General features: G+C 52.3%; 1 protein-coding gene across 7 annotated transcripts in view; it reads left to right on the top strand.

Annotated features, from left to right (window-relative positions):
- ZC3H4 (zinc finger CCCH-type containing 4) overlaps window positions 1-24,991 on the top strand; it is a 44,728-nt gene that overhangs the window by 5,173 nt on the left and 14,564 nt on the right. For all 7 annotated transcript variants that reach the window (XM_086690203.1, XM_086690204.1, XM_086690206.1 and 4 more), the window contains 9 exons: window positions 13,588-13,807; window positions 14,116-14,226; window positions 17,367-17,589; window positions 19,959-20,110; window positions 20,777-20,873; window positions 20,986-21,125; window positions 21,683-21,790; window positions 23,145-23,256; window positions 23,812-23,921. In XM_086690203.1, the coding sequence (XP_086546329.1) occupies window positions 13,588-13,807; window positions 14,116-14,226; window positions 17,367-17,589; window positions 19,959-20,110; window positions 20,777-20,873; window positions 20,986-21,125; window positions 21,683-21,790; window positions 23,145-23,256; window positions 23,812-23,921 (1,273 nt within the window). The remainder of the gene's footprint in view (window positions 1-13,587; window positions 13,808-14,115; window positions 14,227-17,366; window positions 17,590-19,958; window positions 20,111-20,776; window positions 20,874-20,985; window positions 21,126-21,682; window positions 21,791-23,144; window positions 23,257-23,811; window positions 23,922-24,991) is intronic.

Here is a 24,991-nt window from a genome sequence, read left to right as displayed (position 1 = left end):
TCCTATGGCTTTTGCTTAGCCAGGAAGGCTCATCCCAAGTGGAAAACTGCTTTGCGCCTGTGGAACTGAAGGCTTTCCCAGCTGTTGACTCCCTGGCAAGCTAGAGATGAATGGTCGACTCCGAGTTTGTTTCCATCCAGTTGAACGTAGACAGTTTCATATTAAGCCGGTTTAGTAATTTGTTCTTTATTATTTATTTATTTATTTATTTTAACGTTCTGTTTATTTTTGAGAGAGAGTGCGAGCAGGGCAGGTACAGAGAGAGTGGAGGACAGAGGATCCGAAGCAGGCTCTGTGCTGACAGCAGAGAGCCCAATACAGGCTCCAACCCGTGAGCCGTGAGATCATGACCTGAGCCAGAGTCAGATGCTCAACGGACTGAGCCACCCAGGTGCCCTGTAATTTATCCATTAATAATTCTCCACCTTTGCTCTTTTCAATCTTTTCCCTTCCCTGATAGGGGAGGAATGGATGTCTCCCTGTCGCCTTACCCATTGTTCCCTTCCGTTAACGTCGTCGTGGCTATTGAGGCCCGAGGACCATCTCGTAGAAGCCAGATCCAGTTACAGCAAATACCTGGATGGTGAAAAGTCGCTAATTATTCCCAAGCCTCCGGGGATAGCTTTAGGTCAAACCATATTCCGGAGAACCCAGTTTTGGTCCCTGTGGACAGAATGTGCTAGAACCAGAGTGACTGGTTCTGACCCAGGGTGGGAAGTTGAGTGACAATAATTCGGAGCAAATAGTAAGTGAAATGGCTGAGTTTCTAAGCAGGCAAGGTGCTTGCCTTTACCTTGGCAACATAGCCCCTAACACAATAGGAGAAAAGAGGCCGGTCTCTGAGGTTCCTGGTAGTTGGTATTTAATAGGTCGATTCAGGCATCTGTGTAAGCGCAGTCGGCTCATCGGAGGCAGGAATCAGAATAAATGATTCGAGGCCGGTTTCATAATTAACACCTAATGGAAAGAGAGGAGCAAGCTGCTTGTTCGGGTGGCTTATGATGTGCTTTCGGTTAAGGTAAAACTGGGGCTCTATGTTTGGAGCCAGGTTTCATTCATGGATTTGGCTCTCCAAATTTATCGGCCTCGTCTTTGCCGCGGAACCGTTCTAGTTTTGATAGTTAATGAAGATGGCAGCCTGGAAAGGCTGCACAGGGTTTTTTTCTTTTTCTTTTTTTTTTTTTTTTTTTGGCTTTGTAACGAAAGGAGATTACACGGGCAGTTTTAAAATTTCTGACTTGATCAGTTGATGGCAGTTGGAAGACGTGGCCCCCTCGGTTGGTGTGGACTTAGTTGCATCCCACAATCATCATTCCGATAGAATGCTTTTTTTTTTGTTGTTCCCATACTGGATATCTACCGGGAGCATAGTTTGCTTCTCTTGGCCAAATTGCTCAGGATGGAGAATCTCTCTCATATTTTTTTTTTTTTTTTTTTTTTTTTTTTGGTGAATTTGTATCTGTGTGAATTGGTGACTCAGCTCCCTGTGTGTAAGGCAAGTGTTGACATCTTTTGAACGTTGGAGGTGGCTACGGGATAGGAAGGAACAGTGTGGGCTCTGGAAGCAGATAAGATTGTGTCCAGGCCTGGCCATCCCTGCAGTGGGCACTGAGGCTAATGCTCTTTTCTCAGGGTCATTGCGGTCAAGTGGGCATGTAACCGGACACCCACACGATGCCTAGCATTTGGCAAATCTTGGTTTCTTTATCTTCTTGCTGTCTCTACTGCAGAAAAATTCTAGATCGAATGTATAGCCTGGTATGTAAGCAGAAGAAAGAACATCTGTGTTTTTTTTGTTTCTTTTAAATATTTTTATTTTTGAAGGAGAGAGAGAGAGAGCATGAGCGGGGGAGGAACAGAGAGAGGGGGAGACACAGAATCCGAAGCAGGCTCCAGGCTCTAAGCTGTCAGCACAGAGCCCGATGCGGGGTTTGAACTCCCAAACTGTGAGATCATGACCCGAGCTGGAGTCAGACGCTTAACCGACTGAGCCACCCAGGCGCCCCAGAGCAACTGTGTTTTTGAGGCAAGTCCGTTTCTCTTCACCCCTTAGGTTCCTGGCCAGCTTATTTAATTTTGAGCAGCGGATTGGGGTTGAAACTAAGTGGAAGCCATCTTAAGGCCTTTCTGGCTTGCTCAAGGTCCTTGTTATAGATGCTGGGACAGTCTCGGCGGCTTGAGCTTATGCTGACGCCCTGCCTGTGTTCATCTTTGGCGATTAGGGTTTGAGCCTTCCTGCCACCTCGGTGGGCCTCCCGAGAACTGAGAAAGTGGGGCCGGGGCACCCCAACCCGCTGCTGACTGGTCTCGTCACCTCAAGCAAGTCCTTTACCCCCTCTAGAATCTCTGACAGACGAGCAAGGCCCATCCCAGCTCCCAAGATTCTCCTCGCCCCTTGGGAGTTTGGCTGAGTCAGTAAAGGTTTTTGTTCATTCAGCAGTCAGGCCCGTACCGTGCTTTGCTTGGAGCAGAATAGTTTTGTCCTCCTCTCTGGAGGACTTTATTTAGATTTGAACTAAGCTTGTTCCTACCTTTGCCCGGCCTCAGATTTCCTTCCCATGTCTGACACCTGCAGCTTCCGGCCACCACAGGGGTTGCTGCTGCTGTGGCAGCTCTGGAGACCCAACTGCAAAGGGGGTGCCTTAAAAATGGATTGCGAGGTTAGGCTGAGTGGTTAGAGCCCAGGTGGATCTGTCAGTCAGCTGAGCACCTGGTTCCTTTGTCCCTGTTGTCCCTGTCCGATGGTCCCCAGAAACCATAAACTCCTAGAAGTTTAAAGCTTAGTACCGCGTGGATTCCGTTTGTTCCCTTTAAACCTGTCTTGATCCTCTTCTGGTAGAGGGATGGTGGGGAGTGGTGGACCTCGTGGACGTGGGGGTCAGGCCGACTGTATGTGACCTGTGAGTCATTGACTGCTAGTCTCCCCAAAGGTGTGACAGTGCCTCGTGTGAAGGTCAAAGATTACCTCCCTGGGACCTGCTGAGTGCTTCCCATGTGCTAGCTCGCCCCAGGCCTGCGCTGAGAATTTGAAACAAATGAAGTCACTTGTCCAAGGTCACAGAGCTAGGTGTGGAGGCAGAGGTAGAACCCCGGGCCCCGTACCTATATGCTGTCATGGGGCCGATATTTTCAAACTGCAGTGTGCAGCCATTAGCAGGATATGAAGTCCCATTTATTGATTTGTCTCCTGCATTTGAAAAACAAAGGAATGAAAGAGGGTAGAAAAAGCAGAGTACAGTGGAGTTTAAGAGCCACTTTGTAAAACTTCAGAGAAACATACAAAGGAGATGTGGGTCAAGGTCAAAGCTGAAAAGCTACTGCTGGGAGGACGGGTGGACAGTCTGTGGCTCTACAAGATCCAAGCCTGCCCACTTGGCTTTTTTTTTTCTCCCCCCTAAGTAAAGTTTTATTGGAACAGAGCCACGCCCATTAACTTATAAGGTCAGTGCTGCTTTTGCACTAAACCTCAGAGTTGCCATAAAGGTACGGAGAACTGTACGGCCTGCAAAGCCTACGGTATTTATTCTTGGGCCCTTTAAAAAAAATTTTTTTTTTATTTAGGTAATCTCTACCTCGAACGTGGGGCTTGAACTCAGTGACCCCAAGATCAAGAGTTGTATGCTCTTCTGGCTGAGCCAGCCAGGCACCCCCACATTTTGGGCCCTTAAAGAAGAAGGTGGCTGGTCCCTACCTGCACAGGAGCCATCGTTATCTTTGTTGTGGCAGAGGTGGTGGGAGAGAATGGAAGGGAAGTATAGATATTCCCTTAAAAGTTGGCCCCAAAGACGCCTGGCTGGCTGTCAGTAGAGCGTGCAACTCTTGATCTCAGGGTGATGAATTCCATCCCTACTTTGAGTGTAGAGAATACTTAAAAAAAAAAAAAAGTCGGGGGGGCTCCTGGGTGGCGCAGTCGGTTGAGCGTCCGACTTCGGCTCAGGTCACGGTCTCGCGGTCCGTGAGTTCGAGCCCCGCATCGGGCTCTGGGCTGATGGCTCAGAGCCTGGAGCCTGTTTCCGATTCTGTGTCTCCCTCTCTCTCTGCCCCTCCCCCATTCATGCTCTGTCTCTCTCTGTCTCAAAAATAAATAAATGTTAAAAAAAAATTAAAAAAAAAAAAGTTGGCCTCAGAGAGTGGGGACCCTCCGTGACCTGGTGCAGCTCCGTCAGCCTGTTGTTTCACTCCTTCCAGTGCATGTAGAGGCCCAAGCTTGGGCTTTTGAACCTTTAAGTCAAAGAGATTTTCATTCATCGGAAGTAACAGGAGACTTCTTGAAGCCAGCGGGGAAGTGGATTGCAGCTAACACGTCCCTGTTAGGGCCCAACCCAAGGGAGCTGGGCCCAGACATGAGTGTCACTTGGCTAAATGTCCGTTGCAGGTGGCTTGGGTTATTGCCCTCCTCGTTTTCCTAACAGACACCAGGGGTTAGGTTTCCTTGGGATTTCAGGCCCTGCCATTGCATGGAAAGCCAGAGCAGTCCCGGGAACCATAGCTTCTTGCCAAGGGAGGTGGGCCGCATCCCTGGGGGGTGCTGACTGGTGGCCCCTTTCACATCGGTTGATGCATCACGTACGGGCTTTTGTCACTCTCTGGCCTATCGGGAAGCCCTTGATAGACACTCGGTGAATGAGTTTTTGATTAAAGACAACCCCTCGATTACCTCATTGGAGTTTTAGGTAACCCACGTTATTGCCTGTGAAAGTAGTCCCGTGTCTGTGTTGACGAAACTGAGCAAGAGGGTATGGAGAGCTGAGGCCGATGCTGGGTTTGTGTAGAACATGTCACAAGTGCTGCCCCCAGTCTGAACCTGGCCCTGTGCTGGACCCTTGGAAACTCAGGTGACCGCCAGCCTCTTCTCTGTCCTCCAGGAGCCCATAGTTGACTAGAAGTTAGCAAAGAGTTGAATACAGATAATTGCAGTTCTGTTTTTTTTTCTTCTTTTTTTTTAAGTTTATTTATTTATTTTGAGAGAGAATCTCAAGCAGGCACAGAGCCCCACGTGGGGCTCAGACTCACAAACCATGAGATCATGACTCGGGCCGAAACCAAAAGTCAGACGCTTGCCTGACTGCGCCACCCAGGCACCCCCAGATAATTGCAGTTCTTAAGGAAATTCTTTGGTGGTGTATGAGCAAGAAATCCTAGTAATCCTAGGCTAGGTTTTCTTTTAAGACGAAAATGTTAATATATTCTTTGTCTTAGTTGAATGTATGGTGAATGAAACCAAACCTATTTCCTCTGAAAAGATTCCAGACGAGCAAGAGGCTTGGTTCACAAGTTAAGTGATTTGATTTTCCTTTCTGGAATAATAGAAATTGGTCCTCCTTGGATGAGAACCAGCATCCTTCCAGCTGTCTGAAGCCTTGGTTGGCATGAGAAGGTGGTTAAGAAACTCTGTTGCTGAGAAACAGACTTCAGAGGTTTATCTGACAGGAGGAACTGGGATCAGATGGATGCCTTTACCAGGAACAGGAGCTGTGAGGTGCCCGGTGGCTCAGTCGGCTAAGCATCTAGCTCTCGATTTCGGCTCAGGTTGCGATGTAGAGGTTCGTGGGTTCGAGCCTGGGCTGTGCACTGACAGCACGGAACCTGCTTGGGGGTGTCTGTCTGTCTGTCTCTCTCTCCCCCTTCCCTCCACACACACACACACACACACACACACACACACACACACACACACACACACTCTCGAGTGCTGGCTTTCTCGCTCTCTAAATAAATAAATAAACACTAAAAAAAACCAGGAGCAGCGTTCAGAGTGAGTGGGAGTGAAAAAGTAGCTGTTCAGGCGAAGGAAATGACACCGGACTCCGTGAGACTCTAGTAAGTAGGCCAGGTTTTTTCTCGATCAGCTTGTTTGAAGCTCTGCAGAAACGCTCTGCCTGAGGGGTTTGTGTGCTTGGACAAACCCTGGCGTGGATGCCGCACACCCCGGGATGAAGTGTTCCTGCTGGTGTTCCACGGCTTTGGAATTTCCTTCCCTTGGAATGATTCCCGTTGCTCTCTGTCCATCTGGGGAGAAGACCCTTTCCTTGGGGTTTTTCCCGGATTCTTTGGGCCTTTCTGTGCAAAAGTCTTTGGTGAGATTTTTGAACGTCTCATTTCCCTTTATTTGATCATGGAAGGACTGTATTTGCCTCGTGTCTTTGCTTAAGGATAGTTTTTCCTCCTAGGCATTTGTTCTGGGCCAGGGTAGTGCTAAGCACGTGATTGACCACGGTCTCGGGAAATTCTTCCCAAGAGGATTCGATTCGGTCCTTCTCACAGGTTCTGTTTCTGTCTTCACCTCACAGTTGAAACCCGGACACAGACCTCGCCCAATGTCTTAATACCTCACTTTGGTGTTTCTTGGAATGCTGTTTCCTTTGGTCGGTTTTCCGTACATCTGTCTTCCTTTTGCCAGCGCCGTTATAAATTTCGGGGAGGGGTTTTGGCGGTTGGCCTGTTGAGTTAATTATTCTCTTCCAGATGATTTCTAATTCTCCAGGGTCGAGGTTGAGAGTTGGGCCTGGAGTCAGAGAATCCAGGACTCGTTCCAGTTTTGCTCTGTGCTGTGACCTTGTAGGCGAATATCTTCTCCTGCCTGAGCCTCTGTGAAATGGGGGTACCGATGACTCACGACCAGCGTGGGTCTGCTACCGCGTCTCAGTGAGGGATGAGTGGATGTGAACTCAGCAGTCTGGTGCCTGGCATGGAAGTCGGCTGCTACAGGATGTTTGTAACGAATACTTCTCACTGCTTTCGGTGTATAAGACGCTGAGATATCCTGGCAGGTTTTGTCGTTGAGGAAATCAGGGCCGAGAGGTAAGGCCCTCACGGGGGTGATGGAGCCCCCCCCCTCCCCGACCCCAGACTCCAGCTCTCTGCCTTCCTTGATAACCTCGCCTCAACTTGTTGAGGCGGTCCCCACTCAGGGCATCTTTTTTTCTTTAACTTACGGAAATTTTCTAGCATTTTCGTTAGAAGAGAAAAGCCATCATCTGCACATCACCTGGTCTCACAGTTATCTACATTTTGCCAATTTTGGTTCATCTCACTACATCCCCCATCTGCCTTGTGTATTTTTTTTAATGTTTGTTTATTTTTGAGAGAGAGAGAGAGAGAGCGCACGTGTGCGTGCAGGTAGGGGAGGGGCAGAGAGAGAGGGAGACACAGAATCCAAAGCAGACTCTGGGCTCTGAGCTGTCAGCACAGATCCTGACGTGGGGCTTGAACCCATGAACCACAAGATATGACCTGAGCTGAAGTCAGATGCGTAACTGACTGAGCCACCCAGGCGCCCCTGCCTCGTGTATTTTAAAGCAGATCCCAGATTTCACGTCATTTGACCTGCAGATTCTTTTTTTTTTTTAATTTTTTTTTAACGTTCATTTATTTTTGAGACAGAGACACAGCATGAACGGGGGAGGGGCAGAGAGAGAGGGAGACACAGAATCGGAAGCAAACTCCAGGCTCTGAGCCATCAGCCCAGAGCCCGACGCGGGGCTCGAACTCGTGGACCGCGAGATCGTGACCTGAGCTGAAGTCGGACGCTTAACTGACTGAGCCACCCAGGCGCCCCTGACCTGCAGATTCTTTTTTTTTTTTATTTTTTTTTAAATTTTTTTTTTTTTCAACGTTTATTTATTTTTCGGGCAGAGACAGACAGAGCATGAACGGGCGAGGGGCAGAGAGAGAGGGAGACACAGAATCGGAAACAGGCTCCAGGCTCTGAGCCATCAGCCCAGAGCCCGACGCGGGGCTCGAACTCACGGACCGCGAGATCGTGACCTGGCTGAAGTCGGACGCTTAACCGACTGCGCCACCCAGGCGCCCCGATGACCTGCAGATTCTTTAGTGCATATCTGTAACTTGGAGGTTTTTAAAAATTATTATATTTATTTACTTATTTCTTTATTTATTTTAAAGTCGGTTTCACGCTCAGTGCGGAGCGCAACACAGGGCTTGAACTCAAGACCCTGAAATCAAGGCCTGAGCTGAGATCAAGAGTCCGGTGCTTAGCTGACTGAGCCACAGAGGTGCCCCAACGATTTTTTTTGTTTTAAACGTAACCGCAAAGCTATAATCCTATGTAACAAAATTGACAGTAACTACTTAATGTTTCAAATACCCATTCCAAGTGCAGATTTCTCCATTTCCATTGGAGAAATTGACTTCTGGCTGTAGGTGCGTTCCCATCCGGGTCTCAGCACCGGACCGGCTCTTCTGCTCACGTTGAAGTGAAGGGTTGGGGGCGCTGGCGATCGGGCTTCTCGTGTCCCATGGTTGGTTTGCGCTTGGCTGCTCGGGTGGGGTGTTGTCTGTTACGTGGGCACGTTACCATGGAGGTGGCGCGATGTCACAGTCTGTTGTGACACCACGTGAGAATGTTGAGGGGAAGGGAGACATAGAGCCCATTTGCTCTTGAGTTCTGGTCGATAAACCTAGGTAGTAAGGACACTGAAAACCATGTGCGAGGCCCAGAGGTTTATTTCAAGAATTTCCTGCCTCTGAAAATCCCTCAGTGAGGTGCCCCCCACCCCCCGAGGCTCCTTCACCTCGTCGGAAGGCGAGGGAAAGCCTCTGTGCCTTCGCTCCCAGTAAACAGCCGTCCCACACGGTCGGATTTGGGGACTTCGGCAGTTAGGCCTGTCGTTAACCATTTGAAGAGGCACAGCCTCCCCATAATTTGTGTAGTTTTGTCCCTAGTTAATGGGTCATTCCGAGCCTACCCAGGCAATTTGTTGAGCGTTTGGGCAGTTAATGGTCATAATCCTGACCTTCACATTAACCTAGCCGCCTCTTGTCAAGGGCTCTCATGATCTTCAGGTAACAGCCACTGCTCCCATGAGTGTCCACCTTTTGTTTTTTTTTGCCCCCACCCCCTTCTGTTTTTTTGCAAACCAGATCGATCCACAAACCCTTTTGTTTGTGGCCCCTTTCAGTTTCCTTCCAGCTCTCTCGTCTAGAGAATTTCCATGTCGGGAAGCTTTGTTTTTTTAAGGGGCCTTTGTCCCTTCTTCCTGGGGCTCAGCTCTCCCTGTGCCTTTCCCTCCTGGTCACCCACTCGGTTACTTCCTCTTACCAGCTAGATTAGAGCAGAGGAAGGGGACGTGTTGATTTGTCAGTTTTGTCAGGGTCTGTCGGCAGAGGATAGCGCGTACTCAGTCCGGCCAAGTGTAGCAGGAACTTGTTGGCCAGCAGTCAGCAGCGACCCCCAAGGGGAGTTGGCTGAAGCTTCTCCGTACAGAAAGTGCTTCCTGATGAGCACCCCAGCCAGTTTAGGGTTATCCTTAAATCTGGTAGCTGCTTTTTGTGTGGTACTTTGTGCCTTTCTCATGTCAAGGGCTTTATCCACGTTAATCTCATTTAACCTTAACAACCCCGGTAGGTACTACAGTCACCCCATTCCACAGGTGAGAAAACCAAGGCGCTAAGTTACGCGTACCAAGAGCTTAAGAAGCGGAGCTGGTGGTTGGTCACTTGGCCTGCAGAAAGCGGCCCCGTGCCCCACCCCGCCAGCCTGCTTTGAAGCCATGAGATTTCTTGACTGCGTGCTGTTTTTGCCAAACCCGTGGTGTGTGTTGAATTCAGCACGCTCCTGTGCCCTGTGGAGTGGCCAAATAGGCATTCCTTAGAATGGGCACCCAGATCTAGTCTTTGACCCGAGAGGGAGGAGCTGGCTGTCACCAGCTCTGTGAGTGGGAATTTAAATGCCCTGGAAGCTTAGTGCGGGAGGCACGAGACAGATCTGACCCTCGGCAAGCCGGTGGCTTCTTCCCGTTCCCTCCTGGACACCCGTTCCAAGTCAGTCCCCCAGCTTGGTCGGTTGCCTGTCCCCGATGGCCCCGGCGGGCCGACCCTGGCGCGGCCGTCCTGGGACATTGCCAGTCCGGGCTCTGGGAATAAGGTCGTCCCTGCTCAGGCTGACGCCTCAGGCTTTCTCCTGCTTACTGGTCTCAAGAGGGCTTGGCAGGTCTAGATTGAAATGATTAGCGCAGTGGGGCTTCCCCCACTTTTCTTGAGGGATTATGTCACAGTCTATTAGGCAAGCTCCCTCGGTATTTAATCCCACTCTGACATGGGCTTTGCTGGCAGTCTGTGAGGTGGCACCACTGAAGCCTGGCTGCTGTTCCTGGAGCCTGCTTTTGTGCCGGCGTGTCAGTGGTCCCCGGGGATTTCTGCCCCTGTCCCAGCTGGTTCGGTTTTCTTGGTTTTTGTTCTTTCCCCTTATAAGGAAGACAGACCCCATGTTCATACAGAAGTTAAGCTGGGAATTTCCTGTGTTATCAGAGGGCACCCCCTCAGGTGACCAGAGGTTAGCCCAGGGCTCCGAGAAGTTTGAGAGCACAGCATGGCCAGATGGCACTGAGGACGCACAGTGGGCACTGGAGGGTCACCGGCCTGGTGTCCCTTGCAGTCTCCCATTTTCCCTTCGTAAGTCGCCAGCAGGTTTTTCGTTTCTGTTTTTTAAATACTGTTTGTCAATTTTCCCCAAGGCCGTGTAAAGAAACAAAGTTCTAAGTATTCGTGACCCATTTAGTAAAAAGTTGCAAGGTAGATTCTCACTGAGCCCAGATATCCCGGAGGTGTTTGTACAGGTAACGCAGAGCCCCTCTTTCGCTGAAAGTCTTTGGAGGGTGGTTTTGAACACTGTGCTTCCTTGCTTTGGGAAGTCCTTCGGCATGAAAGGGCTTTCTTCAGGAATCATTCTTTTTTTTTTTTTAAAGTTTATTTATTTTGAGAGAGTATGTGTACGAGTGGGGGAAGAGCAGAGAGAGGGAGAGAGAGAATCCCAAGCAGTCTCTGTGCTGTCAGCACAGAGCCCAATGCTGGGCTTGAACTCCCAAACCATGAGATGAAGTTGGACACTTAACCGAAGGAGCCACCCAAGTGCCCCCTAGGAATCTTTCTTGATGGTGGTGAGGACTTTGGAGTCGCTTGGGTGGTCTTTGTAGCCAGCCCCCAGGTGTTAGGTGTAGACCCGGCCCACGTATTCAAGCAAGCTGGCTTGTGGGTGCGGGACAGGGATGGAGCCTGACCCTGACCCTGGGCAAGACCTTGGCCTGCCCTGTCACGCTGTGGGCGGAGGTAAGGGAGTGTCTGCAATGTCTGCCCTTGACAAGTCCCATCACCTGTCCTCCCTTTGCGATCCACCTGCCTGAGAGGAGAGCGTTCAAAGCGTCTTGCCATCCCTTCCACTCTGATAGGCTTCTTCTGGCTCCATGAGGGTCTTTTGCTCTGGGAGCCTTATTTTCTTTCATCAGGGCTTCTGGGAGCCCGGGCCCTTCTTGTCTTCCTGTGTCCCCTCCGTCCCCACCTGCCCGGAGATTCTGGCCGCTTTTCCAACATGTCCCTCTGAGCTTTTTCCTTTCCAGACTTGGTTAAGAGTGATGCGCTTTTTAGCTTTTCTTCATGGAGTACGGGCCTCCATCCCCGCCATCCTCGGTTTGTCTCTGGGCCTTCCTCAGCTCTATTTTGTCTGTCTGTCTCCCTGTGTTTCTCCTGAGGTGTGGCAAGCTGGTCTGCCCACAGTGTTCCCAGCAGGGAGGGACGTGCGTCCTGTTTGCTGCGGGAACCACACCCTGGCCTCTGCCGTGGTTCCAGGCAGCAGGGAGCCTGCCCTGCTCTGTCCGGCTGGAGAGCTCGCCGAAACCAGTTTCCCCAGTCGGGTGGCACTTTTACTGTGGGCAAGGCCACTCCAGCCGAGGCAGCTTCGTCCCACACCCCGTTCCGTGGGCCGCACCCAAGCTCAAGCCGGAAGGTGCCTCACTTGTCAGGAATGCCGGCTCCTCCCCGCTTTACTCTGCATCTTTCTGCGGGGCTGCCCCCCACCCCCCCACCCTGGCGATTTGCAAGGAGACGACCCGAGACGCACGTCGGTCACCTCCCTGACTTGTTTCCTTTGAAACATCTGAACAAATTTTGTGTCCCGCGTTGTTGTGTGAGAGAGCTGCCCTTGACCTCTGCCGGGCTGTCCGTGGGGTTGGGGCCGCTTGGGTTTTAAGCTGACCTGACCGCTTTGAATGGGGAATGAGAATTAAGAGAGGCTCCTTGACATTTGGGGAGCAGCGCCACCCGGGGCGGACAAAGGGGGTTGCGTGAATGAAAGGACGCGAAGGACTCTTGGAGCATCACCAGTGTGGTGTTTCTCTACAAAGCCCCGTAGAACCTGCGGGGGCTCTGGGGGCGGGCTTGTTCCCACTCTGACCCCGGGCCCGTCTGGGCAGCAAGGTCTTTTCTGCCTGGATTAGATCCTTTCATGGTTAGCCTTTCGGATCCTGGGTTCATTATGCCCCTGTTTATGTTCTCTTCGTTCTCTTCTGGGGTCCTAGTTAATGGAGAAGAAAGGAATTTTTTCTCTTCTCACACACCCTCTTCCATGGTCACGCATGAGGAACTGTGGGAGCTTTTAGAAAAGATTTGCGGAATTTATTTTATTTTTATTTTTTAAACCAACTCCTGTACTTGTGACAACTGTCTCTGTGGGTTTGGCCAAAAACTGGATTCTTTTTCCAGTTGCTTTCCTTCTTAACCCTATTTATCCCCTTCCCTCCTCCCCACCCTGTAGATATTTAGAATGTTCTGTGGGCAGCAACTGTCATGTTTGGAGAGTGCTTTTATTTTTGAAAGTACTAGGGATGGGGGTGATGTGGGGGCAGTGACAAAATCAGGAAATCTGTAGGAAGGGGAGCCAGAAGGGATACCGGGGGTCGGCAGCAGTGGAGTGCGGGGGACCCGACCCCGACAGTTGTTAGGAGGGGACGTCAGGAGGGGTTTGGGGCCTGGGACCCTTCGCTCACCCCTTCCCCTTTCTTCACCTGCTCGGTTGCCCCCCGGCTCCCCAGCCCAGAGCTGTGCAGCCCAGGCTGTGGGTCAGACCTCTGGAGACCAGAGCTTGTCACTGGTAGTTCTTACGGGGCTTTGGTGAAATACATACTGTCCTTGGGCACAGCCCGAGCCTGCTTGTGGGTCGGGTCCAGGAGACCGGGGGCCGCCTCTGGTTTAGAACCACGGCCCTGTCCCCACTGTGCACAGCCACCACCCTCAGCTCACAGGACACATCCATAGGACTAGGACCAAGCCCGTGACCTCAGGCCGCTATGCACCACTGCACTCTGGGACGGATGCTAATCCGTGTTCCCTGAGAGACAGCAGCCTCTCTGGTCAAGTAAGTCCTGGAAATGCTCTTAAAGCAGGGCTGCGCAGGCTTCTGGACGGTAAGACCTCTGGGAACTTCCATTAGAGCGTTAAGCACTGTGATGCCCCACGGTGGGGATTTCCTCCCCTCATTTGACCACAGAACCTTGTCGCTTTTCTTCTTTAGAATTCGAGGTCCTTGGAGCACTCTGAGAAATACTGACTTAGGGTAGTCCCCGTATCAGTGGCTGCACCTTGAAAATCCAGCGGTGTCGGGCCCCCACCCGCTGTCCCCCAGCCAGGTTACACGAGAGTAGGCGCAGTCCTTGGGGAGGGGGGAGCCGAGAGGCAGCGGCCCCCAGTCCTCCCGAGGAAGGCCTCGCTCTCTTCCTGTCCACCGGGGCCACCCCGCAGCCCTTGGACATCCCCTCTCACACCCCGGCTTCATACTGGCTTTGGGATCGGTTTTAGGGAAGATGGTGAGTTGGAAGAAGGTGAACTGGAGGATGATGGGGCCGAGGAGACCCAGGACACCTCCGGAGGGCCCGAGAGGAGCCGGAAGGAAAAGGGCGAGAAGCACCATAGCGATTCGGACGAGGAGAAGTCTCACCGGAGGCTGAAGCGGAAGCGGAAGAAAGAGAGGGAGAAGGAGAAGAGGAGGTCGAAGAAGAGGAGGAAATCCAAGCACAAAGTAGGTCTGGGAGGGTGCGCCGGGGCCGGGCTGCGTGCGCCGGGCCGGAGCAGAGCCCCGGGGGCCGAGCTCGCCTCGGAGGCCAGAGGGCACGCGTAATAGTGGTGCTTACTCCTTCCCCAAATTGGATAAACAGTTTTATTTTTCTTTAAAGAGTCAGTGGCTCATGCTCCGTTGCCACTAGATGCCCTTAGGTGAGGTGTTTGGCAGGGAGCGCTGGGCCCTTCCGGCACATTCCGGCAGCGTCTGTCCCTGGGCTGACACTGCCCGCAGCGGAATCACTAAGTCCGTTTCTTCTGCCACTGCAGCGCCACGCTTCTTCCAGTGATGACTTCTCGGACTTTTCAGATGACTCGGATTTCAGCCCCAGCGAGAAGGGGCACCGCAAGTACAGAGAGTACAGCCCCCCGTATGCACCGGTGAGTATCTGCCTCGCAGGGGCCCCCGCGGAGCCGGGTAAACCGCCCTTGTTTGCTAAGCACTTGCTGCCTGCCGGGCATTCTTGCACCGCGTGTTACGTGGGTTTTAAGCCTGCAAGATGAGATACTGTTTTTATCCCCGTTTTACAGGTGAGGAAAACAGAGCCGGGAAACCAGCCAGGTGGCAGCCTTGTAGTGTAGGAGCTGGGGTTCGAGCCCAGTCAGTGGCTGATCTCCATTAGCCATCCTGAGACTTCCCTCTTCTTCCCATGGCCTTGGCAGGACTCAGGATGTCCCCGTCCCCCAGAAATCTGCTGATTTATCCTTGGTGTAGCTGACCGTTGTCCACCATTGAGAAATGACCTGTTGTGGAAAATTGGAGCAAATGATCTCAAGGGCCGTAGAGTCAGAAGTCAGATGTTTATCTTGTTATAACACGGAGCTTAAATGGGCATTTAGATTATTTGTTTGGTTTCTGTACTGTTTTTTCTCCCCAGCAAAATCGGTAAGAAAAATTGATGTAGATTTTCAAGTTTTGATGAAAAATGCTTTTAAAGTTAGTAGCTCTAAAATACATCCCTGTGTCCCATGACTCAGCATCATCTGTCCTAACGAATAATTCAATCATATAATGTTACACTTGACGTTGATATGCTAGCAGAGATTCAGACTTTCAACCTGAGACAAGAAATGGAGGGCACACCACAGCTTCGATTAGGAACTAGAGTTTGAGGCTTTTTTTTTTTTTTTAAGATTTTATATTTAAGTAATCTCTACCCCCACGTGGGGATCGAACTCACAACCCCGAGAGCGAGAGTCACACGTGCCACTCACTGAGCCAGCCAGGCACCTGGGGTTGAGGGATTTTAAGGTCTGCTAATGTAGTCCTATGTGTCTATATACTTACGTTCTGTATTTTCTCATAACGAGTGTGGATTTTTTATTTTTTTAAAATTATTTGTTTACGTAGGCTTCACACCCAGCACGGAGCCCAACATGGGGCTTGAACTCATGACCCTGGGATCAAGACCTGAGTTTGAGCTCAAGAATTGGATACTTAACCGACTGAGCCACTCGGGCGCCCCACGAGTGTGGGTCTTTTAAATTAATATAGATTGTTTCTTAGAACAGTTTTAGGTTTGTAGAAAATTCAGCAGATGCCTTAAATGTTTATTTACTTTTTTTTTTAATTTTTTTTTAACGTTTATTTATTTTTGAGACAGAGAGAGCAGGAAAGGGGGAGGGTCAGAGAGAGAGGGAGACACAGAATCGGAAGCAGGCTCCAGGCTCCGAGCCATCAGCCCAGAGCCCGACGCGGGGCTCGAACTCACGGAATGCGAGATCGTGACCTGAGTCGAAGTCGGACACTCAACCGACTGAGCCACCCAGGCGCCCCAATGTTTATTTAGTTTTGAGAGAGAGAGAGAGAGACAGAGAGACAGAGCATGAATGTGGGGGGGGGAGGTGGAGAGGGAGGGAGACACAGAATCTGAAGCAGGCTTCAGGCCCTGAGCTTGCCAGCACAGAGCTCTATCAATGCGGGACTTGAACTCACGAGTTGTGAGATCATGACCTGAGCTGAAGTCGGAAGCTTAACTTGAGCCACCCACGTGTCCCTCTCCTGTTAACGCTTTACGTTATTATGGTACATTTGTTGTAATTGATGAGCCAGTATTGATGCATGGCTATTAATCAAAGCTTATGGTTATACTAAGGTTCCCTCCTCTGTGTTTTACAGTTCTTTTGTTTTCGACAAATGCTCATGTTATGTATTCATCATACACTATCATATAAAATAGTTTCAGTTCCCTAAAAATCCCCTGTGCCTTACCCCCTCCCTCCTCCCTGAGCCTCTGGCAACCCCCAGTCTTTTTCTGTCTCTGTTGTGTTGCCTTTTCCAGAATGTCAGAGAGCTGGACTCCTACAGCGTATAATTTTTTCGGATCAGTTTCTTTTACTTAACAGTATGTGTGTGTGGTTTTCCCGTGTCTTTCCGTAGCCCCGTGGTTCATCTCTTTTAACCAATGAATAATACTCCATTGTCTGGATGGAGCCCAGTTTATTTGTTTACTAAAGGCCATCTTGGTGCTTTCCATTTGTGTGTGTGTATCTGTCTGTGTGTGTCTGTCTCTGTCTAACTTCATCCGATATCTCTTTGCACTAACACACTTTGGAAAGCATCATTTAATAGCTTTCTAGTTTGGTTGCCAAGTAGATTATTAATTGAATTCCAAGGCCCCAAGAAAAGGTTGACCAAGGAGCACCCCTCTTGGGGGTGCCTGGCTGGCTCCGTGGGTGGAGCGTGCGACTCTTGATCTCCAGGTTAAGATCGAGCCCCATGTTGGGTGTAGAGATTACTTTTATTTATTTATTTCCTTACTTACTTATTATTATTTTTTAAATATTCATTTTTGAGAGAGCAGGGGGAGGGGGGGCAGGGAAAAAGGGAGACAGAGGACCTGAAGTGGTCTCTGTGTCGACAGCAAAGCCTGATGTGGGGCTGAAACTCACAAGCCGAAGTCTGCCGTTGAACCGACTGAGCCACCCCGGTGTCCCTAGACGGCATCCCCTAGACGGCGTCCCCTATAAATAAATAGATGGGTCGATAGGTAGATAGATGTGGGCATCTTGGTGGCTCAGTCGGTTCAGCGGCAGACTCTTGATTTCAGCTCAAGTCATGATTTCAGTTTTGTGAGTTTGAGCCTCATGTCGGGCTCTGTGCTGACAGCACAGAGCCTGCCTTGGGATTTTCTCTCTCTGCTCCTCCCCCACTTGCTCTCGCTCTCAAAATAAATACATAAAAAGGCGCACCCCTGTTGCCTACTAGGCCTCCTCCCCAAATGAGATTGCATATCCCTGGGCAATAGCCCTTTCTCTCCCCTCCCCAGTTCTTCAGGGATCGTGGGGTCCGTGTTTCTAAATTTTCTTACAAGCCGTGGCTCTTTCTGAAGAACAGAAACGTCTGAGCCCACCGCCCAGCTCTCGCTCGTCTGGGAACCAGTGCCCCGAGTGCTGGGGGCTGGTGTGTCGCCGCCGGGGTGGCAGAGGCCCCCAGACAGTGCATCGGTTAAGGGAACAGCGGGGATCTTGGCAGTCCGGGCCCAGGGCCCCGGGGCCGCCTCACGCCCTCTCTCCATCAGTCCCACCAGCAGTACCCCCCGTCGCACACCACGTCCCTGCCCAAGAAGGCCTACTCCAAGATGGACAGCAAAGGCTACGGCATGTACGAAGACTACGAGAACGAGCCGTACGGGGAGTACGAGGGCGACGAGGAGGAGGATATGGGCAAGGAGGACTATGACGACTTCACCAAAGAGCTGAACCAGTACCGGCGCGCGAAGGAGGGCAGCGGCCGGGGCCGAGGTGAGGCCCTGGCGCCTCGGGGGGGGGGGGGGCGGGGGGGAGGGGGTCCGAGCAGATCCGCGGCGGGGGGGAGGGGTGCAGCGTGGGGCCCAGTGCTGCCGAGCCTCCGGTGCGGGAGGAGAGACCGGCAGTGGTTTCGGTGCAGGGGTGAGTACAGGGGAAGGGCGGGGGCTGCACACGCAGGGCCCTGAGAAGAAGCCCCAGTGCTAGGCCTGTGCTTGGGACGCAGCCAGGCTGGTGGGAGGCGGGGAGACGCCCTCGTGGCTGAGGGTTGTTTTCTTCATTCACTTCCTGCTCAGCTGTGAGGAGCGAGAGAAAAGGGACAGCTTGTCAGATACAGGCCAGGGTAACGGACAGCTGGCTGCCCCAGCCTCCTCCCCACTCCTCCCAGCTCCTATCACCCAACAAGGTGTGCAGCCTCTGAACCTTGAACTGTGGCAGTTAGGAGGTGAGGGAGGGCGGAGCACTGGAAACCTTCTAGAACTGGCTCCTGCCTGCGAGGTTTTGCAACCCACAAGGGTTCCTGGGACCTTACAGCTCAGCAGTACTTAGCCCTGACTAAGGCCCAGCTTATTGTTAGCGTGGCTGCTCATTCATTTTCTTGGCAAGTCTTCCCTGGACACCTCCCTGGACAAGCCCTGCTCTTTGGGGAGATTCTAGACCAGTGCCATCCGATAGAAATACAGTGTGGGACACCTGGGTGGCTCAGTCAGTTAAGTGTCCAAGTTAGGCTCAGGTCATGATTTCATGGTCCATGAATGCGAGCCCTGCATTGTGATCTGTGCTCACAGCTCACAGCCTGGAGCCTGCTTCACATTCTGTGTCTCCCTCTCTCTCTCTACCTCACCCCACTCGTGTGTGCGTGCTGTCTCTCTCTCTCAAAAAATGATTAAAACATTTAAAAAGAAAAAATATATAACACAAATCACCGTAGAATTTAGAATTTTCTAGCAGTCCCATTGAAAAAATAAAAGGAAACATGAGATTAATTTAAATTTTTTTTTATGTTCATCCATTTTTTTTTTTTAACACTTATTTATTTTTGAGACAGAGACAGAGCATGAACACGGGAGGGGCAGAGAGAGAGGGAGACAGAATCTGAAACAGGCTCCAGGCTCTGAGCGGTCAGCACAGAGCCCGACACGGGGCTCGAACTCACGGACCATGAGATCATGACCTGAGCCGAAGTCGGCCGCTTAACCGACTGAGCCACCCAGGCGCCCCTGTTCATCCATTTTTGAAAGAGCACAAGCAGGGATGGGGTGGAGAGGGGGCGGCGGGGGATACAATCTGAAGCAGGCTTCAGGCTCTGAGCTGTCAGCACAGAGCCCGATGCGGGGCTTGAACTCATGAACCGTGAGATCATGACCTGAGCCAAAGTTGGATGCTCAACCGACTCAGCCACTCAGTCGCCCCAGATGAGATTAATTTTAACAGTTTATTTTATCTACCTCATATACTCCAAATCTTACTTTAACACATTATCCAAACAGATAGATGTGGTATTTTATGTTATGCCTTTCTCTCTCTGTTTTCTCTCTCTCTCTTTTCTTAATGTTTACTGCAATTGTATTTTTTTTGTTAATGTTCACTTACTTAAAAACATTTTTTTTTTTGACATTTATTTATTTTTGAGAGACAGAGCGTGAGCAGGGGAGGGACAAAGAGAGAGGGAGACACAGAATCTGAAGCAGGCTCTAGGCTCCTAGTTGTCATCACAGAGCCCGATGCAGGGCTTGAACTCACGAACCGTGAGATCATGAGATCATGACCTGAGCCGAAGTCCAATGCTTAACCGACTGAGCCACCCACGTGCCCCAGTGTTTACTTATTTTGAAAGATAGAGAAATTGTGTGTGTGAGCAGGGGAGGGGCAGGGGCAGGGGGTGGGGGGAGAGAATCCCAAGGAGGCTCCACACTGACAGCTTGAAGCCATGAATCTCAAAATCGTGACCTGAGCCAAAACCAAGAGTCAGGTCCTCAACCGACTAAGCCACCCAGGCACCCCCGCTCTTTTTCTTTCCCTTTGTTTTTTTTTTTTTTTTAAATGATGTTCTGTAAATCCAGGGTGTGTTTCACCCTTGCAGCATCTCTTAGTTTGGTCGTGTTACAGGGGCTCCGTAGCCACAAGTAGCTGGACAGTGAGTGCAGCTTTCAACGCACAGATGCCCTTGTGGCTGTGTAGTGAGTGCCATAGCAGGTGCACATCCAGAATGCTGAGGGGACCTGGGCTGGGAACCATGGGACCTTCTGCCTGGAGCTGCTAGGAAGGCTTGGGGAGGAGGAGGAAATGACCGACCTCGGGGGTGGAAAATGCGCTGCCTTCTCTCCTGCTGGGGGCATCTGCTCACCATCTGAATCGCCCTGCAGGCAGCCGAGGCCGTGGCAGGGGCTACCGGGGCCGAGGCAGCCGCGGAGGATCTCGAGGCCGAGGCATGGGCAGGGGCAGCCGTGGAAGGGGCAGGGGCTCCGTGGGAGACCACCCGGAGGACGAAGAAGACTTCTACGAGGAAGAGATGGAAGTAAGCTCTCCTCCAGTCCCGGGAGAAAGTGGGGGGCTGGTGGGCGCTTTTGGGGGAAACCTTGGAAACAGTGGAAGGAAAGCATCGGGTGGCAGTTCTCTGTGTTTCCACATTCGTTCTTATTTCGGAATAGAGGAAACCTTCACGTGGTTCAAAATTGGAAAGGTACCAAAGCTGTGAAAACCTCTCCCTACTACTGCTGCCCCCGGCAGCTTAGTTCCCATCCCTGGAGACAAGTTTCCTGAGTGCCTTCTGGAAACGTTTGATGCCTTTGCAGTCAGGTGCTTGTTTATTCACGCCCCCCTACACACACACACACACAGCTTCCACATTCATTGTTATATCCCTGCCCGAGACCTTTCCCTGGTGGTCCGTTGTTACAGCCACAGCTGTCTTGTGTAGGAGGAGCCCTGTGGGATTTACCTGGGGGGAGGGGAGAGGAGTTGTAGGGGTGAAGACAGTACCAGAGGTCAGACACCCTCCTCCACCTTAGGCTGTCGCATGTAAGAGGGGGCATAAGCAGGTGGCCTTGGGTGGGTCATCTGCCCTTCTGAATCTGGCGTTCAGCCAAATAAAAAGGCGTAAGGGGACAGAGAGCACAGTTAGGGACAGTGCTCGTTGTTCCCTGCACGCCACCTGCTTCTCTCCTCCTTTCTGGAACCCTAGTATGGAGAAAGTGAGGAGCCGATGGGAGATGAGGACTACGACGAGTACTCCAAGGAACTGAGCCAGTACCGCCGGTCCAAAGATGGCCGAGGACGAGGTGGGCAGGGGGCCCAGGAGGTGACGGGTCGGCGGGGCTCCTTCCGGCAGCTGCTGCCGGACCGGGATCCTGGGGAGAGGCAGCAGGTGAACGCCATCTCTCTCCCCTGCAGGGTTAAATCGAGGCCGTGGCCGGGGCTCCCGAGGTCGAGGGAAAGGGATGGGCCGGGGTCGCGGCCGAGGTGGCAGCCGAGGAGGGATGAACAAGGGCGGAATGAATGACGACGAAGACTTCTATGACGAGGACATGGGCGTGAGTTGACCCTTCATTCGGATCTGAGATACTTAGCCGAGGCCCCCTTCTCGGACTTTTCCTTTTCTTGAACAAGTTGGCCTCTGAGGCCTGTTCATCCTCCTGCTCCCGTCCGCTCTTCTCCATGGGACAGATGAGCTCTCGTCAACTCTCATGGTGGGTGTGCTGCTGGTGAGACCCTCTGTTTTTAAAACCACATCTCTGTAGCACCTGCATCTCCGAGGTGTGGAAGGTTCTAGGTGACCCATCCAGGCAGCCTGGAGAGTTTGCCCTCTGGGAGGTGGATGCGTTCCTGCACAGCTGTGTGGTGCCCTTCGGCTGCCCACAGCTCCAAGTGGCAGAACTTCTGTCTGTGCCAGCGCCCCCTGCCTTGGGGCTCACACCCCGCACGGCCATGACACTGCTCTTGTTACGAGAAGACGCTTCTGTCGAGGGAATGCTCGTGCCCACCAGCCGACTTCTGTCACTCCCTCGGAACCCGCCTCCCCCAGCCTGCGTTGTCCCTCCAACCCTTCCTTTTCACTCCCCTTTATGCTCACACTCTGTGTTCCTGACAGGATGGTGGCGGGAGCTACCGGAGGAGTGACCATGACAAGCCCCACCAGCAGTCCGACAAGAAAGGCAAAGTCATCTGCAAATACTTCGTGGAGGGGCGGTGTACGTGGGTAAGGGGCCAGTTACAGTGCCTGGCTGCCGGAGCAAGGCAGCCACCTCACGGAGGATGCTCAGGCCTCTGGGAATGTTCTAGAAGCCACACTAATTGGGGGCGGTGGCCGGGTAAGGGTGGAAGTGATTGCCTACAAGAGATGCTGGGGAAGACGCTCTTGCAGAGATGTAACGTGCTCTGGTGAAGTTACTGGACTTTAGCGTTGGAAAGGGAATTTGTTACGACCTCTAGATAAAAAGGCAGGTGGGGTGAAGCAGGCCAGCCTTGAATTTCACAGCAGAGTTCAATACCAGAAGGTGGGCCGATGACCGCAGAGCTCTGAGGGTGTAACCCGGTGTGAGTGCCGCCAGCCTTGTATTCAAGTGCGATGGCAGTGGACAGACAACGGCACACACATGCCCAGGAAATGCCGCACCGCATGATAAGTCTTAGGAAAAACTGTGCATTTTGAACAAATACGAACAAATGCGTACACGTGTAAAAAACGCTCTGTGTTACAGTTTCGATTCATATTATTTTTAGAAGCTTGTAATACATCCAACGAAAAATGAGTAGCTACTCCTGAGAGTAAGGGGAAACAGCCATAGGACAATTTCTATATTTTGTTCACCCGGGTGGTGTTCTGAGTGTGTCTGTGGATAATGGAAAATCAAGCCCCACTAGCTTAAACGCTCAGACATTGTTCCTCTGAGGTGAGGAATGTTGGTGCCCTGGTCAGTGGCATCCTGGGGAACTCAAGCTCCTTCTTCCTTCCTACTTTTAAGAATATCCGCCATCTTTGCCGGTCCCACAACGGCTGCTGTGGCTCCGGGCGTCCCATCTAAGGGCTGAGAGGAAAGATGGGTGAAGGGGTTTGATTTTTCTTTTAATTGAAGCAGTATTGTCCTCCCTCGGGGACGTTGGCTTATATTTCATCGGCCACAGTATCTCCACACGAGCCTGGAGAATGTGTTTGTAGCTGGGCACGTTCTTCCCAAACAAAACGGAGGTTGCGTTAGGAAGGAAGAAGCGTGGCCGTCATGCAGCAAATGGTGAAAAATAGTGGCTGCAGGGAGGGAGAGGGAGAATAAGAACAAAGCGGTGCGGGGCAGCGGAGCGGAGCCTGGATGAACGGGGACGTGGGGCGGGGAGGCAGGGCCCGAGCGAAGGGAGCGCAGCTTTGTCAGAACTTTCAAGGTGGTGGGAAGCCACGTCGTGAGCCCTCCCTGCCCTGTTCGGGGGGGCGGGGGATGTGTCCCTGCCATTGGTCCCTCCATGCTTCAGCGGTGACAGAGGAGGACTTCCCGTTGCAGGTGGGCGTCGGCGAGGGCTTAGCGTGGCACCCCCTTAACCTTTTCCCGCCTCTCTTCCAGGGAGACCACTGTAATTTTAGCCACGACATCGAGCTACCAAAGAAGCGCGAGCTGTGCAAATTTTACATCACCGGCTTTTGTGCCAGAGCCGAGAACTGCCCCTACATGCACGATATCCTTTGGCGCTCACGCGTGACCTGCTGCAGCGTGCAGGACCTCCCCCGTCCTCCCCGGTGACGGCGGCTGGCCCGCGCTGGCCCTCCGCGCCTGCGCTCCGTCCGCCTCTCCGGGCGACCCCTCGCGGTCTGTCGCGTGGCAGAGGTGCCGTCCCTGTCCTGCAGACGAGTGAACTGACCACTCACGCGTCTGCTCTCTTTTACGGGTACCCTCAAGGCTGTTTGTAGCGCCCTTGTCTGTTCCCTTCCTGAGACTTCCCCAGTTGGCCGTGTGGCCTTGGGCAAATCCTCGACCTGAATCATTCCCGGGGAGTCAGGACCTGCGGACGCGGCCCCGAGGCCAGCGTGGTGCGGGCAGGAAGCCCTCCGGAGGGAGAGTCCTGAGAAAACGGGCTCTTGTTGGGTCTGCTGCGAGCACGTCATGCAGCCCCCGAGCGGGTCACTTCACCTCTCTGGGTGTCCGTTTCCCCATCTCCAAGACAGAAGGGGCTGGATTCCGTGCTCGGGTGGGTTCTGTGACACGATACGTTTGCCTTAACGTGCCCGTGAACGTGATTTCCCATGTAAGTTGTACCACACGACGGGGAACTGCATCAACGGGGACGACTGCATGTTCTCCCACGACCCCCTGACCGAGGAGACGAGAGAGCTCTTGGATAAGGTAACGTTTGGGGGTAATGTGGGGCCACAGCTGCCACTGTGGTGTGCAACCAGGAGGTGCGCCTCCCCTTGACCTGGAGCGTCCGTCTGGCTTCTGTGCGGGACCAGAATTCCCACTTGCCTTGATCTGGAGCTGCCGTCTGAGGGAGGGAACGGGGCTGTTTTCTCTGCGGGGAGAACTGAGGTGCTCTCGCGTGTGTCTTCTCTCCAGCCAGGGCGGTTTTCATGGCAGGGCGGCAGGGGGTGGGGGGGCAGCGGTGTGAAAGGAACGTTGCTTGCAAACACATCTTGCGTTGCTTAGCCATCTTTTAGAGAGAGCCTGTGATGCACGAGGAGGAGAGTGAAACTTGGGTGGGTTGTATTTTGATGGAAACGTCAGATGCTTCCTCCTAAGACTTAAGGATTCCGTTACGCAGCCGACAAAGTGCAGGGTAATTGGAGGTTCTCGGGAGAGAGCAGCTTCTCCCATGCTGTGCCAGGCCTTCCTCCCCAGCCAGGCGATGTTTGAGACTCATCCTAGTATCTGTTGTTCTGCCCGATGAGTCATGAGGACTCTGGGGGGCCCGGGGTCCTGTCTTGGGCTTCCTAACGCACTAAGGGAACGGGTGAGGGAGAACACAGGTCCTTGCAGATGAAGGCTCTCGTGCCTTCTAGTTCACGGCAGGTCTGAGAGCTTTGGCCGGTTTTTTGAGAATGGAAAGGATCGAGTCTGAGTAGCACATGAGGCAGCTTCTGGAGTCCGTCAGTACCGCCCTGTTTCTGGTGGGGTCCAGGTCTGCCTGAGGGGTCAGGGGTGAGGACTGCACGAGCAGAGCAGGGAAGCACCCCAGTGCTCATGGGCAGTGCCGTGGCAAGAACTCTCCCCTACCAGGCCGTCTGGGAAATCTAGAATCCTAGGGATAGGGTTTTGTAATGAGCAGCTTGTCTAGAGTCTGTTTCTCTGACAGGGTAGGGAGCAGGGTAAGCAGTGGCTTCCTCTCACAGGAAGAACTGAACAGTGACTTGCCGAGGCCTGCCCCCTGCTGGAGGTTCAGAGCTGGTGCTCTAAACCAGTGCTGTCCAAGTAGGAAC

This window comes from Puma concolor, chromosome E2 (assembly GCF_028749965.1).
Source record: "Puma concolor isolate L17-30 chromosome E2, mPumCon1.1.hap2, whole genome shotgun sequence".
Classification (NCBI taxonomy): domain Eukaryota; kingdom Metazoa; phylum Chordata; class Mammalia; order Carnivora; family Felidae; genus Puma; species Puma concolor.
The sequence above is the reverse complement of the archived record's forward strand: the minus strand, read 5'-3'. Positions and strand labels throughout refer to the sequence as shown.